Source organism: Toxotes jaculatrix, chromosome 15 (genome assembly GCF_017976425.1).
Source record: "Toxotes jaculatrix isolate fToxJac2 chromosome 15, fToxJac2.pri, whole genome shotgun sequence".
Lineage (NCBI taxonomy): Eukaryota > Metazoa > Chordata > Actinopteri > Toxotidae > Toxotes > Toxotes jaculatrix.
The window spans coordinates 9181685-9197528 of NC_054408.1; the positions used below are offsets into that span (position 1 = coordinate 9181685).

Consider the following 15844-nt stretch of genomic DNA (forward strand, 5'->3'; position numbering starts at 1 on the left):
TTTTATTTAAATGACACACACTACTACTATTGACATTTTTCCATCCTTTATCCTCCCTAACTCCTCTTAAGGAGCGGGGGGCTTTTGGGACTGAAGCCCCGAATCTCACTTCAAAAGCCCCAGATCTTTTTAAACTTTTAAAACCCTGACACAATGTTCCCTATAAATTGCATTAAAACTTATTACTGGGCAAATAGTCTACAACAACAACCATGGTGCTTAATAAAAAAAGTTTTAGTGCTGCAAAGATCTCGTATAAGGCCGATATCCCACTTTCTGCTGATGGCTTTGACCATTGGAGGGTGCATAATCGCAGTGAGACCGCTTACTGTTAATACAAGATCTTTGTTCAACACCGACGTAAACCGCCTCACTGAGAGAGGAATACACAGCCTATTTGCCCAGAGATCTGAACGCTGTGGGCTGAGAAAGAAGATCCTGGATTACCTGAACAGAGTCTGGAAAGGGATGGAGAAGTGAAGGTGTTGCGTTACGTGCTGTGTGTTTATAATGCCATTCAAACATGTTGCCGTTGGCACTGACGCCTTAGTTTCACTTGAGTGAATTAAGTAGTTAGCTGTTGTTGCTAACATAGGCTAATTCCATCCTTGAAGGCTGATGAACTCTCTGACTGCGAGCAGTTGTAGTTTTACAGTTAAAATACATGGTTAAATGACAAACCCCCATTTAAAAAGTATTATTATCCTGCTATAGCGCAGCATTGTCTGCCAGTATATTTGTATACACTTTACCAGCTAAGACGCTCTCCATCCATTTCTGCAATCCTACTTTGAATCTACTGAAAGTTAGTCTCACATTTATAAGTCTCAATTTTGCTATTGTAGTTTACATAAAAAATTTGATAAAGTTTCTTTCCTTTATATAGTATTATCTTGGGCAGGCACTGCAACTGAAAATGTAGGATATGAATCAGAAGGGATTTAGGATTTGCCAATGTCCAGCAGGTCACCCTAAAATGGACTAGAATGCACGAAATTGCATTTAAGAAATTCAAAATGTTCTGGGGGAGGACCCCCAGACCCCCCTCAGGGCTTATCCCCGGATGTTCACAATGTCTGGCTCCGCCCCTGCTCTAAAGATCTCCTACTCATTTTTATCTATCTTTTCCTCCCTTTCCTAACCGCTCTGTGCCCCCATCCTCATCTATCCATCCTTTCTGTATCCTTCCTCTACCCTCCCTTCTTTCCTTCATACAGTGATTTTCCATACTAGCCCATTTTTATCATTCCTCTCTCCTCTGTGAATTGGACCCTTTTCTATCCGCCCTACACTCCCTATCTTCTTCTCCCACCGTCTTGTTTATCATTCTTTCATTTACAAAGGTCATGAATATACTGTATTTTGGTTTCTGCTTTACAGTAACAGTACGGACAATGAATGGGACAGCACAGCACACTGCACCACTCCTGCGATTTCCTGCAGGGGAATTGTTTATTTGCTTTGTATTATGCAATTAGACAGCAAATTTACCATTTCCAAATATTATGAGCGTCCTTTTCCGTTTTATGATTACAGTGGAAGCCTGAGCCCAACCCATAATTAGACGGTTTACAGAGGAGAGTTCAATTTGTTGTTTACACAGCACACACTCTGGGTTTTTATGAACAGTGAGGACCACAGCTTTTCTGACAGTCTGCACTGAGCCTTCAACCCATGGCTGGATTAACCTACTGGGTAAAAACATGACCCACATGATATTGAGTGAACCTGGGGGCTCTCAGGGCCTCTGGGCAATTGCCTGCCTTCCCTGGTTGACAATCCAGCCTTGCTTCAACTTGTGAAAGGATTAGAAGACAATGGGCCCTTGCCCAGGGACAGGCCCCCCACAACTTTTACATAGCTGCAAATCACCAATTTCTGTTTTTTGTCTTTCTGTTTCTAGTTGTAGTTCTTTTGCATCTCTTTGTGGTCATTTCGTGTCTCTTTGGACACTTTGTGCCTGTTTTTGTGGTTGTTTTGCATTATTTTATGGCTATTTTGCATCCGTTTTATTTGACGGTGGTCATTTTGTGTTTCTGTAGTCACTTTCTGTTTTGTCAGACCCCCCCCCCCACTTTTGTGGTCCGTCCAGAAACTCATCCATTTTTCTGCCTGATATATAATAAGTTTATTAGAATATAAGTATATTTTTTAGTAGATGTGTGAGTGAGACGCCCTGTGATGCTGATCCCAGCCCGGTTCGGTGATGTGTGGATTCAGCCACGGAGAGGCGACATTTTAACACGGTGATCTTCCTCAGCAGGAGAGGAGTTGTCTTTTCTGTGGTCGTTGTCTGCGAGAGACCGGAACCGCACAGCAACAATAAGTGAATCGCAGACAGAGAAAAGGGAATAGACTGCTATATCCGTGGCACTAAGGATGGAGGAGTATAACTCTGGAGAAGAGGTGAAACTATTTATTATTGCTTCTGATTGAACTTAGTGTCCAAACGTCCTCTGTCATTCCTGCGAAAGACGTTTTGTAGCTAGCTAGCGTAAAGCAGCTGGCTGAAGCTAGCGGTACTACTCTCGGGGTGTGGTCAGATCATCGCGTTTATATTTATATTATTAGCAGAATATTTTATTAGCAGGTACATGGGAAATCGACCCTGTCAGTCTCAGTTACAGTTACATAAACTGTGGGGTCCTGTATGTGTCACTCAGTATACTAAGTTGATTAAATAGGCTGATGAATGAAGCGATAAATCAGTGTCGGGTTCAGGTTCATGGGACACTTCAGGTTATGGATAGTTTACCGTGAAATATTCAATTACAAGACACGGCAGCTGTTATGTTATTCCTAAACATCCGTTTGACATTAAGTAGGAGAATAGATTCTTTGATGTGAGGAATTTATTGAACTTGGCATCTTAAAATGACACATAATGCTTAAATTGAGGGTAATGGAGAATAATTCAGTCTGTAAGGTGGTTTCTTTGTGCAAAAAACTTGAATAAAACAACACAGATGCCCCTGACTCTCCAATTCACTTTCCTGCAGGTTGTCTTCAATTCTGATGAGGCCACTGTCTCGGTTAAAGAGGTAACTTTAAATCCCAGGAGACACTGTAACTGTATTTTAATATAAATCCACACTGTCACGTGATGGCAGTGTTCATGATTGTGTTTTTGTCTCAGTGCATTGAAGGCGTCATTGGTGGAACAGATTATAATCTGAGTAAAGTAAACCAGTGGACGGCCAGTATAGTGGAGCATTCGCTGACTCACCTGGTGAAACAGGGACGGCCGTTCAAATACATAGGTGAGCCAGCTACCTACCATAAAGAATATCATGCAGACATGTAGAACTTGTATGTGAAGGTAAACGTGTAACTGAGTGACACTTGTCTCTGGTGTTTTGTAGTAAACTGTACCATCATGCAGAAGAGCGGTGCTGGTCTCCACACAGCCAACTCCTGCTACTGGGACACTGCCACTGACGGTGAGAGACAACATATAATTACCTCCACCAAGGAAGTTATGTTTTCACCTGTGTCGGTTTGCTTATTTGACGGCCTGATTATTGTCATCAATGATAAATATGTCAGTTATTTTATTAATTCATTTTTGAAGTCTATAAAATATCAGAAATTAGTAAATGTCGGTCCCAGTGTACAAGTCTCTTTAGAGTGTCTTTAGGGTTTTCAGTCCAAAGCCCAAAGTTAATCAGTTTATAAAGACATTAACCTTAGAAAAGCAGTAAAGCCTGAACCTTTTACCAGAAAAAAAGAAAAAAAGAAATTTCTAGTAGACTGCAGAGTAATTTCTCCTGCTGCTTGTCTCTTTCAGGAAGCTGCACAGTCAGGTGGGAGAATCGCACCATGTACTGTGTGGTCAGTGTGTTTGCTGTGGCGCTGTGACCGCTGCACAGACCTGTGCACTGCTCTTTTCTTCTCACACCGTTCATGTCTGAAGCTGCGCTTTAAATGGCACCATGACCAAGGATCCTCTGGTGGAAGTTAACGTACAAGTAGCTTATTTCTCCCCCTCCAAGCAGGAAAAACATAACTTCAGAATAAGAGTTGTGGTTTGTGAGTCTACAGCCTGCATTCACAGGCGGGTTTGACTGAAAGAAAATGTTGCTTCGATGGGACCAGAGTCATGGTCAGAGTGCAAGCCTGGTGGAGTACTGTGGGTAAAAAAGTATTATATTAGTATTATATTAGAGTATAATTCTTGTTTTGAGTCTTGAGAAGTGAACACTAAATGTTGTGATCCATCAATTCTTTGTTTTTATTACATTCCCAAATTAACAGGACTGAACTGTTGTTGTAGAGGAAGGCTTCCTATTTATTAAGACAAGTAGTCATGTTTTAGTAGATGCCTGATTACTAATTTAAAGTGTTTCTGCTAGTTTGCACTAATATTCTTAATATTCATGTTGATCTGTATCTGTGCAGATAAGAGAGTGTATTTCCAGGATGGAGTCATTTAATGGTCAGCCCCATCAACTCATCAAGGCGCTTTTTTTTTTTTTTTTTTTTTTTTTTCTTAGACCTTTCCTGCAGAAATCCTGGAATTTTACTATTAAACTGTATGTTGACTTTATTAAATCTGTATCATTAATTTGTCTGAACGTGAACAGTGGAGTCATCAAGTATTCAACAAATAGGGATTTGTTAAGCAGGCGCAGTTTGGGCTTTCACCCACTAGAGGTTAGCATAGCATCATAGGGAACAAGTGTTCCACAGCTAAAAAGAAAAGGATACACACAATTTTCACATATAAATATAAATTTATTTTCATTTTTTAATTAGGATTTCATGTTTTAAATGCATTTTATCTTGTTATGTATGAGAAGGTTTGATGTGTACTATAGGTTTTTCATATTTTTTTGGCTTCAGAGGCTGCTTGTCTTATTTAAATACCAGGAGCATTCATGTGATTTCCAAGGTTGCCATCCCTCTGCAGATACATTGCAAAAAGGAGTTTGTGCAAAAAACAAACACTGACATTCCCTTGCACACATACACACAATTATACATTAAAGTTTTTTTTTTTTTTTAAAAAAGCAAAAATACTAGTTAATTTCCAAACATTTCTCAATGAGATATCAATTCGTGTGCACTCGGTATAAATAGTCTAACTGATGAGACATACAAACACAGAGCTGAGAGACGTAACAGGCATGAATTTGAATAACGCAAATACATCCAAACAAAAGCATTTCACATCACGACAGCGGTTTGCTGCTCAGCGAAGCCACTTCAATGCTTTTTGTAAACGTGCAAAAACATTATGCTCTGAGATGTGCGTGCTTTACAGTAACGTGTTTGGTGATCGGACGGGTTCTTTAACAACGTGTGGAGGTTCACGCCTCATCGACAAGCACAAATACACCACAGAAGCAGTGCGTAGTATAATGATAAAGCTCTTATTGAGGAGTAAAAAAGCTGATTGCTTGCAGCCGTAAAACTAGCAGGAGGTTCAGAAAAAAAAACTGTACAAACACTCACCCCCCCCCCCAAGGAGAATAATAGTTACGCCTCATTTGAGGCTCCACACATGCACACCTCCATGCCAGAGAGAAATACTAAATACAATCAATTCAGTTGCATGGCTCCTTGTGATCAGTAATGCAGCATATCAGTGGACAAAGTCTCTAAACCTAAAAAAAAAAAAAAAAAAAAAAAAAAAAGCAATCCTGGTGTCCATGGCATGGATTTTTATTTGTATTAAAGGCTACAGGATGACAGGTCAGGGTGGTGGTTGATGAGGTGGGTGAGCACCACCTCTGCAGTGTCCTCTGATTAACATGAGTGGACACTGTGTGTGTCTGCAGCCGGGACTGACCTCTAGTTAAGACCATGTTTGCTTCACATAGGAGTAACAGGCTTATGGTAGCAAACAGAGTTGAGATGTATATACTGTGTGAGACTTAAAATGTAAACTCAACTCACAGAGGGATCCATGTGGCACTTAAGAGGTTACAGGGGGTATGGTAGGTGTCAGAGTGGCTCCTCTGAATGGCACATCAAGCAGTTAATTGTGATGCTTTAAGCACTGCAGGATACACTCTGGCTAATGTCGCCATTGATTCCACCTCCTGTATTATTGCCTATTTCATTAGGAATGTCATAGATTGTGTCGTTGAGCATGTCATACGTTGTGTCGTTAGGCATGTCGTCTGTGGTGTCACTGGCTGTGTCATGGGCTCGGTCATTGGAGGCCTCTTTGTACGCGGAGGGGCTCGGTGGCTCCAGGACGGCCTTTCCCATCGGCCTGTTCTGTGGAGAAGTAGAGTTGCACATCAGACAGAGAAGAGACGAGCAATTCCAGAGGCCCTGGGTCATGCTGGATGAGAAGAGCCTCCGACACGGGTGGCAGAACTGGTAGAAGACCAGCATAAAGAAGATGGCGATGGCGTAGGCAACTAGCAGCTGCAGCACCAGCAGAGGTGCACAGATGAACTTGTAGAAGTCCGTTTTATAGATGTACCACAGCAGGAGCAGCGAGGCGTTCTCCACAAAACGTAACATGTAGTACACAGCCATGCGATACCAGTTCTGGGACTTATTGATGAGGTCTGGGTCATTGAGTTTCACCTGCACGGCTGACCAGCAGAACATGTTGATGCCCGCATAGAGGAAGGTGAGCATGCAAAGCACGATGGTGGTTCCCACCCGGGTCAGAGTTTTTTCTATATTCTCAGGGAACGGTGAGTGGCTCTGCCAGAAAAGGATCCAGGGGTAGAGGAAGAAAATGAGGAAATTCAGCAGAACCACGGGCAGGACCCAGAACTGCAGCACGGAGCTGAACAGAACCAGGACCACCACGCGGGTGGCAATCTCAAAGCTCCTCCACAGGAAAATGCACAGATAAGCCATGGGCCGGACGTCCACTTCATAGTCGTCATATTTGATCTTAATGGCCAGGATGTTGCAGCGCAGAGCTCCATACACAATGGACAGGAGGGAGATCACCATCAGAGTGCCTGGAAAAAGACAGAAACGTGAAGATACAGGTTAACATTTTTCAAGCCTAGCTTCATGAGTCCTTACCCACAGGCGTCCTTTTATCAGCACAAACTCAGTTACAAGTTTGACTTCTCATCTAGTCAATGTTAATATTAATATTAATATAAAGCTGTCAGGAACAATATTCATGATATACAATGCCTATAAAAAAGTGTTCACCCCCTTGGATGTGTTTCCCCTTTTATTGTGCTATTTTCTTTCCATTTTTAATGATCGATCTAACTGAACTCCAGGGGATATTCAGTGACTTGGAATTTTTTTTTTTTTTTTTTTTATCCATCCCTGATGTTTTAACTAACCTTTTCTCAGAGCTGCATATGGAGTATTCTTTTGTCTTCATGGTGTAACTGTAGCCAGGAATACTGATTAACCAGTGACTGGACCTTCCAGACACAGGTGTCTTTATGCTACAATCACTTCAGACACACTCACTGCCCTCAGGTGATCTCCATTTCACTAACTGTGAGACGACTAGCATGAATTGGCTGGACCTCTGTTGAGGTCAGTCACTTTAAAGGGAGTGAACATTTATGGAATCACTTATTTTACATTATATATTTTTAATTAATTGACATTACTTTGTAGAAATCTGTTTTCACTTTGACATTAAAGAGTTTTTTGCATTTATAAAAGCAATAAAAGGGGAAAACATCCACAGGGGTGAATACTTAAGAAGAGTAACTACACCAAGCAAAAAAGATGTTTTAATGTACATACACTTGAAAATTGTGAACCTATCCCTCCATCACATACCGGCTGTGAAATCAGTAAGCGTAAAATAGATGTGTCAGCCCACCAGCAGGTGGAAATACCACTAACCACTGTACTGTATTTATAACCTCATTTATTTACAGCAGATGTCCTAGTTTGACTGTGTGAACCTTTTTACTAAATCTCTCTCAGGAACAGAAATACGGGCTCCCACACACACACACACACACACACAGTTGGACAGGCTGACCCCAGATCTGCACCAATTGGCAGAGAGAATCACCATTTTCCATCCTCTATACCAGAGTTACATAACGCCACTTTGACTCATGAAAACACCATCCTCTTATTTTCAATATGGCACTTAGCTGATCAGTCCACGTCACAGTGGAGCTGTGGACTGGTGACAGGCACAAACACACTTACAGTACACGCACACCCTCCACCCCACTTCCTCACCTCTACCGATGGACACCCCCTGCTGCAGGACGCAGATGTAGAGCTGCAGGGTGAGCTGGGGTGCCGATCCCAGGAAGGCCTGAATGACAGAGGTGCGGGCGAAGGCTGCTCGGTGTGTAAACAGTTTCCCCTCCGCCTGCCCCACCTGCCGCTCCACCTCCTCAGACTGACCCCCGCGGGGCATCTGCTTCTTCCTGGTGATGCTGACATAAGGCTCCTCCACTCGGCCCACACTGCCATAGATACAAAACGCCTCCAAACACCTGCAGTACAACAACAGCAGTGGAGCAGAGATCATGAGGAGCAGCAGACTGTTCTGTTTTGTTGTTCAGAGGAACTCAGTGACGGGCTGCAGATACCTTTTTATCATCAATTAATCTTTCAATTATTCTATTAATTTAATTTATTAGGATTTCCATTCGCTTCACTGAAACAGAGGATTATCTTGCTGGTGTCTACACACATATTCACATTCACATTAACAAAGAATTAAAAAACACATTCGAATACACCAACTAATAAAGAAACAGAAAAACTGATAAATTACAAAACACAAGAGTCCACAGTGATAACTGAAGATAAAAACTAAACCATGTCTTTCATAAAAAAAATAATCCACACGCTGTTAAATATTTCCCATGATTAAAAATGCAACGTTTTACTCAGATTGACTCAGATCATTGGGCATGCACTACTTTTCTCCTCCTCTCTCCTCTCCCCTCTGCTTTGGCAGCAGAAACAGTCTTGACATTACTTGAACTTTTTTATGTGCATCACTTATTGATAACAGTTTGTTCATCATCAGACAAAAACTTATTTATAGAGTTTGTACAGCTTCTTATTTTAGTCTAATTATGTGATCATTTCAACCAGTGGAACATCACTTTCTGCTGCCCCTGGTTTTCAACATCAGCCTCATCATGCAACACTTAAAGTATTGCTAAACACAAACGGCAGATGAGGCTGATGGGAATGTCATTCGTTTTGCACGTATTTAGTCATAAGCAGTATGCAGTGTTGATGACCTATCACTTAATCTACAATGCTAAAAGGAAATTTAACAGCATTTCCTGGATGTGTCAGCGTCAGCAGTGTGTCATTCTCCTGAAAGTAATGCAAAACACAACTTCCATCTTGTTATCATCTACTGCAAGTATGTCGACTATCTGGAGGATTTTTTTTTTTCACAATTAAAAAAATATAATCATTATAGGCACAATAGTGTAACCGGATCCCATACTGGATTGATGATTTCTTTTGGCCCAAAAAAAAAAACAAAAAACGTTTTTTGCTCAAAAAGTAGATTCATATTTTCTCAAGTCAGTCTCGTTACAATACTCACATGCACTCGTATATACACTGAGAGACTTAATCCTCACTGTAATCCTTACTCGTATTCATATGAGCCATTAAGAGACCCCTTCCTAAAGCAATTCTAATGTAAATGGCAGGGCAAAAAAAATTCCACGGCTTTTATCCTGCAAAAATTCCTTCTAAAGTCCAGATGAATCTAACGTCAGGCTTCAGCATCCTACATTTGTCAAATTTGTCTGTTCCAAATTCACAGTCTTTTCAGTATGAAATCCCACAGTGTTTCTATGTTGAGGTGTGGCCAAGTGAGAGTAATAAAGAAGGAGCATTGTGCTGTACTAAAAATACAATCACTTACGATGTGCACTTAATTTGTGTAACTCAGACTGTGAAGCCTCATGTTAACTTTGGAAGACATCTTCCAACAGAGTGAGGACTGTGGATTTTATCCCCCATCTCTTACCCTGGAAGAAATCTTTTGATGGTCAGTATAGACAGGAGGAATGATTGCAACACTTTTAATGTAAATATGGACATGAGAATATTATTCAAACGCTGACCTGAAAAATGTGAATGTCTCTGTAGAGCAGAGTCAATTTCACTCAAGCATTGAAAAGCATATGAACATGCACAAGGTCACTTTGGTCATTCTGTTTATAGTATTTATTATTATTTTCCTCTAATAAGTACATTTTTCTTCTTTATATTTTCGTCTTTATATTTTTTGATCTTATCTGTATATTCTGAGTGCCTGTACCCTATTGTATCTGCTCTTTGCTGCTGCAACGGTGTAATTTCCCCATTGCAGGACTATTAAATTTTTATCTTATCTTATCTTATGAAACACCCTCAGTAAAGCTTTAGCCAAATAATTGTCATGTACCCTGGAAATAATCAGGCCTAAAGGATAAGTTAGATAACTTTATGAAATTGTAGTTCCTCTTAGTGGTTTTTCTGAAAGACGTCCTCCAGACTGTCCTCAGATGAACAGTCTACGGTGGCTTACAGGGCAGGGCTGTGTTTTTATTTATTTACTTCTGGTCTCTCTTTTGCATTCTGTTGTACTTCACAGAAAAAATGAAACTATTCAGATCTGAAACTTACAATTATTTTCATCAATCAGTTAATGGTTTGGTCAGAAAATAGCAAAGAATAATTGTCAACAAAATTGTTGCTGTCTCTTGTGACTAATCAATTAATAAATTGTTTCAGATTTAAAAAAAAACATATGAATACTTCTCAGTTCATAGTTTCAGCATGAATTCAGTGTAAAGTAACAAACAATGACAAGCTGGGGCTTGGCTTCAGAGGCCAGAGTAAATTTTACCATCAGCATCAATGTCTATTTGTACACATAAACGAGCCTTAAGCTTTCTGTCATTATCAATGTCTAAAGATCTGTCAGTAACAGTGAGAGTCACAGTCAGTCATCAGCTAGTGAGATACAAAAAACACTTGAGTGCAGATGTGGGCAAAGAGCCAGAGGTCGAGGCAGTGCTGTGTTGGTAAAGCAGCACTGATGCACAGTGCCAATAAAACAGCACGGCAGGGGGATTTAAGCCACAGGGGTGCTGAGGGGCAGACTGTTTATCAGTCTGAACTACATCAGAGAGGCGCACACAGTGAACACAACACTGACTTGATTAGAGAATATGAATAAACAAAACTGTGAAGGTTGTCTTTGAGCTGCTTTTGATATATATCAAAATCACTCAAAGCTCGCAAAGCAGATTTTGACAAAATAATCTTAACGCATCAATAATCGAAATTTTGTTTCTAATAATACAAATCAATCAGACTACTACTTGTACAGTATGTGAAAGAAGTCGCTCATGGTGACAAACTCACAAATAATCTCAGATTGTGAAGCCTTTTAGTGTCTTCCAGCTCAGTGTTCTGGTTTGTTAAACAGAAAGTTATTTGCGAAGTACCTGACTACATCACTTTAAAAGATGAGACGTCAGAGTTGCCCACCAAGAGAATAATAAGCAACAGCAAGTAAAACACATTTTGGAGCAGAGGACGAAGTGAGCACACAATGCCCAGTCATGAAGAATTAAGAGTAGGCTTGGTAATTAGAAAAGAAAGAAGAAAATAAACAACAAACTGATGAATGCGTCAGTGCTACACTGACAGAAAATGATTAAGTCTCTGTTGAAGATATTAAAAGTGTTGTTTTGAGCAGATGACACTGAGAAGAGGAAGTGGTGCTTCGCTGCCGGCGGTAGAGGCGGACATTCCCCCCTCTGGTTGTGTTGTCAGAGATAAGGAGCCAGCAGGCACATGTGCTATTCTTAGATTTGCTCTTCACTGAGGAAAGAAGTTGAAGTCTGAACAGTAATCATTTGAATGCACGCTCGAGGTGCAATCAAGCCAGACAGGGTCAGAACCACAGAGGCCACTGCTGGGAAATCAACAAAACTGTCTGTATCAAAGGCTAAGTCGACTGTTTACATTCACAAGCTGAACAATGAAAAGTCATACTTATGTGTGTAGCTGCAACTAACAATTATTTTCATTATAAAGACTTCTCAATGGCAGATTAATCAGCTAATAGTTTGGGCAATAAAATATCAGAAATTTGTGAAAAATGCTCTTCACAATTTGTTAAAGCTCAAAGAGACGTCTCCAAATTGCTTGTCCAAACAAGTTTAAACTCCAAAGACACTTCATCTACAATGGGATGAAACAGAGAAAAGCAGGACAACACTTTTATACATCCACTTGCTGCCCAGTGATAACCAGTGGTAACTTTTTCAAATGGACAAAAACAACATTATCATAAAAGTTGTTGATGAATTGTCTGTCAATCTACTGACTATGTGTTTCAGGGCAACTACAAACAACTGTTTTCCTCACTGATTAATGTGATGATAATTTTCTTTATCAATCCATTAATTATTTGGAAAAATGCCAAATCAATGCCTTCAAATAGCACTTTGTCCAACTAACAACCTGAAACTGAAAGAGATTTAGTTTACTATGGTGTAAAACAAGAAACACATTTGAGAAACTGGAAATCATCCAATACTTCTCTTTTAGAATAAATCAGACTTTTCTGTCACTGCATTAATGGACAAACTGTTTCAGCTCAGGTTTCCATTATTCAGGGGATGAAGGGGTTCTCATATCACAACAGTCTGATCTTCTGCTGATTCTGTATTTGATAACAGTGCTGTATCTGTGTGGACAGTAGGGAGGTTTTCTAGAAGCAGGATTAGGCTCAGATTCCTATAGCAGAGGCAGATGGTCCAGCCAGACCAGAGTAGGGCTTACACTGGGAAAGACCAGGCCTATTATGGTTTAAAGCTCTAGTGTGCAGATGTTTAAAGGTTCCTCCATCAGAGTGTAACAACCACAGCATGTTTGTAAGTCAGCTTCTTCCTGTGCTCCAGCAGGGCTTCACGGTGTGTGAGTTTATGTCCTTTTAGACAGAGCAGTCATGAATAAATCAGACACAGCTTGGCCTTGTGAGATCATGCCTGAAGATGATCAAACTGTGAGGAGGAGGAGGAGATCTTACTGAAAGTACTTTGACAGTGGTGGCTGAGCAGATCGGCAGCTGTGTGGGTATACAAAACATATCGATGAGCAGTGGGAGTATTGATCAGCCTTTTTATTTCCGAACTAAATGGCACAGACATACATGCATGGCAACAGCATGCATGCCTCCTGTCAGAGACAAAAGGCCGGGGGAAAATGAAAACAACAGCGTGTGCGCAATATATTCATCAAACAATCAGTAAGCAGCTTATGTGCAGACAAGGCCGGACATGTTTTTAATGAGAAAAATCATCCCCGGACCCGACACCTGTGGGTAATAATAGACATTTTGTGGCCTGGCACCGGCGAGATTAAGACCACAACGCTCTCCAGGAGCTCCTGTGCGGGCCAACCGATAGTGAAACAGGAAAATAAACAAGTCACCACTGACCTGACGATGGGTCCGAGCTGCAGGATATGCAGCAGCAGAATGAGAGGTCTGTCCCTGCTCAGGTCCCGATGGATGAAGGTGAGGGTCAGCTGCACGAGCACGGACGGTACGAGCGTGAAGAGGAGCGTGAGCCCCTGCCAGATTTGGTCTCCGGCGGAGCGGTACGTGGAGCTGAGGTAGAGCGCTGCCGTGGTCTCGGCCGTGAACAGAGACACCGACACAAAGATGGAACTGGGGAGTCGCATCCTCACTCACACCGCCATTTGGGGAATGCGGCGCTCAGGGTCCGTTTATCCATACCTTTACCGGCGAGCAGTCTGTCAGTCGCCCTCTACACGGGACGGTGTTATCGTCGGAGGCAGTCGCAGCAGCAGCTCCGCTGCGATTGGAGAGATGCACGGATGTTTTCACAGCCAAGTGTTGTGCCAGGGAGAGACGCAGGAGGCGCTGCGCTCTCCAGTGCGCACCGAAGCCCTGCAGACAGTCATGTAGTTTTTGTGAATGTGCAAACAGGACAGCATGACACAGGATAACGTTAAAATAACACTTCCACAGTGGTCCTGGTTCGTCTCCAGTCATGATGACAACAACTATCTGCTACAGGCTTAAGTGAAGGTTGTCACGTGGGGATGTTCAATTATTGCTAATTTGTCTGCTCTGACAAATGTAGAAGCAGTTCCTTATTTTCTTTTTTTCTTCTTCTTTCATACCTATTTTTTTTCTCTTTGTTTTGACCAGAGGTGTCCAAACTGTTCCACAAAGGGCCATGTGGCTGCGGGTTTTTTTTTTTTTCCAACCAAGCGGCAGCACACCAGATTTGACTCATTTAATCAACTGATCAGTCTTCAGACAGTTGATTGCTCAAACTGTGTGCTCTTGATGGGTCGGAAGAAAAGCCTGCAGCCACATGGCCCTTTGTGGAACAGTTTGGACACCTCTGGTTTAGACCTATGAGCCATAAATTCAGAGGGATATTCTGTATTGTGTGTTCATGAGGATTGGCTGAATTGATGTTTTCTTCTTTCTCTTCTGTGTCAAAATGCAGATGAAACCATGACGAGAACGCCACTAAATATATAAATCACAACAAAATACAGTAATACAGTGAAAGATGATTGGTTATGAAAGATGCAGTGATTTAAATATGCTTTCATATAAATTAAAAGTGTTATGTTTGTCATTATGGCAGGCTGTGTGGTCTTCTCAACGCTTTGAAGACTTAAATAAATACCCATCTCGTTTTTTTGTTTCATCTGGACACTTTATTAATAACAATAATCCAGCAGATTTTGTTGTGGACAGCTTGGACTGCAAATGCAAAAACAGCAGACACATACACAGCTTATAAACGATCCACGACAGGCACAGTTAGCATTGGGAAACTGCTTTGGTTTGCTATTATTCACAGGCCTTTTTTCCCCCCAACTTGAGTCACATGTCAGAAACGCTGCCCAAAGCATTTTCAGTTTCCAATGTTGTCAATCCTTTTTAATCTGAGAGAAGAGATCATATCCAAATGCTAGAAATTTGTTTTTAAGGCCTCATTATCACATTTATGTAAAGAAATTCTCTGTCGACTGTAACTTACATGACTGAGTTTCAAAAAATAGCCTCTTCAACAGACTGAACTGGAAGAAAAATTAAATACTCCCACCAGCTACATGTTTTACTCTTTTGTTCACAGTCTCCATCACAAACCAGCAGTCTAACGACTGAAAGTCGTAACAAATTAGAACATGTTGAACATTTCAAACAGCCCACACAGTGTCTAACACAGTTTGAAACATCAAACAGATGAAAACAGCTGTGACACAGCTACAACCTCGGGTTCAAATAGGTGAGTCAGTAACACTGCACAGTGCAAAAAGTGAGACTATTATTAGGACAACAAACTACAGTTATCTCCCTCAGCATCTGTTGGCTGTACCTCTCCACAAAGTTTCAGTATCAAAATCCCTCCTTTATATTTATCATTAAAGGTTGTGGCAACAATAATTTGAGAAATTCTATACCCTAAAGACATAAACTCAAAGGTCTGCAATAAGTGACGCTGAGCTGGTGAAGTGGTAGAAAAATTTTAAAGGCATTATGTGACGCTTTTCTCTTTTTCTTTTGTGTGACTTGGGTGTGATTGCCATTTATTGTAGCTGTTAATGGTGCATGTGTTTCTGACCTGAGAGCAGCATCTTTGTAGAATATGCTGCATTTTCAATCACCGTACAAGCAGTACCATGTTTCAAAACTCCCAATACTTTAGTGTAGGGATTTTCAAAGTCTGAAAGTGCCCCCCCCCCCCCCCCCCAAAAGACAAAATCACAACATTTTTTTAGCCTTGATTTGTTTGCACAATAAAAAGTATGTTGAATTAATCAAATTAATTCAATTTGATTCTCAGGCAAGTTCTGGGGTCTTTTTGTATGATTTCCAAGCAAAATTATGGAAATTAATTCTTGA

At 41.0% G+C, this 15844-nt stretch overlaps 2 protein-coding genes across 2 annotated transcripts; one reads left to right on the forward strand and one right to left on the reverse strand.

The window, feature by feature from the left end:
* The first annotated feature begins 2289 nt into the window (after positions 1–2289).
* LOC121194609 (dynein light chain Tctex-type 3-like) lies at positions 2290–4476 on the forward strand. Its single transcript, XM_041057561.1, has 5 exons — positions 2290–2406; positions 3000–3041; positions 3137–3260; positions 3363–3440; positions 3788–4476. The coding sequence occupies exons 1-5, from the start codon at positions 2380–2382 to the stop codon at positions 3856–3858; spliced, it is 342 nt and encodes a 113-aa protein (XP_040913495.1). The 5' UTR covers positions 2290–2379; the 3' UTR covers positions 3859–4476.
* Positions 4477–4553: 77 nt separating this feature from the next.
* Positions 4554–13884, reverse strand: xk (X-linked Kx blood group (McLeod syndrome)). The gene is made up of 3 exons (XM_041057560.1): positions 13391–13884; positions 8146–8408; positions 4554–6932 (listed from the first exon to the last, which is right to left on the reverse strand). The coding sequence occupies exons 1-3, from the start codon at positions 13633–13635 to the stop codon at positions 5995–5997; spliced, it is 1446 nt and encodes a 481-aa protein (XP_040913494.1). The 5' UTR covers positions 13636–13884; the 3' UTR covers positions 4554–5994.
* Positions 13885–15844: the final 1960 nt, after the last annotated feature.

Coding starts and splice junctions, on each gene's coding strand:
- LOC121194609 (XM_041057561.1), top strand. CDS start 2,380: ATGGAGGAGTATAACTCTGGAGAAGAG. Junction 2,407..2,999: donor AGTATAACTCTGGAGAAGAG/GTGAAACTATTT, acceptor ACTTTCCTGCAG/GTTGTCTTCAATTCTGATGA. Junction 3,261..3,362: donor ACGGCCGTTCAAATACATAG/GTGAGCCAGCTA, acceptor GGTGTTTTGTAG/TAAACTGTACCATCATGCAG.
- xk (XM_041057560.1), bottom strand. CDS start 13,635: ATGCGACTCCCCAGTTCCATCTTTGTGTCGGTGTCTCTGTTCACGGCC. Junction 8,409..13,390: donor CAGCTCGGACCCATCGTCAG/GTCAGTGGTGAC, acceptor GTTGTACTGCAG/GTGTTTGGAGGCGTTTTGTA. Junction 6,933..8,145: donor GGGGGTGTCCATCGGTAGAG/GTGAGGAAGTGG, acceptor GTCTTTTTCCAG/GCACTCTGATGGTGATCTCC.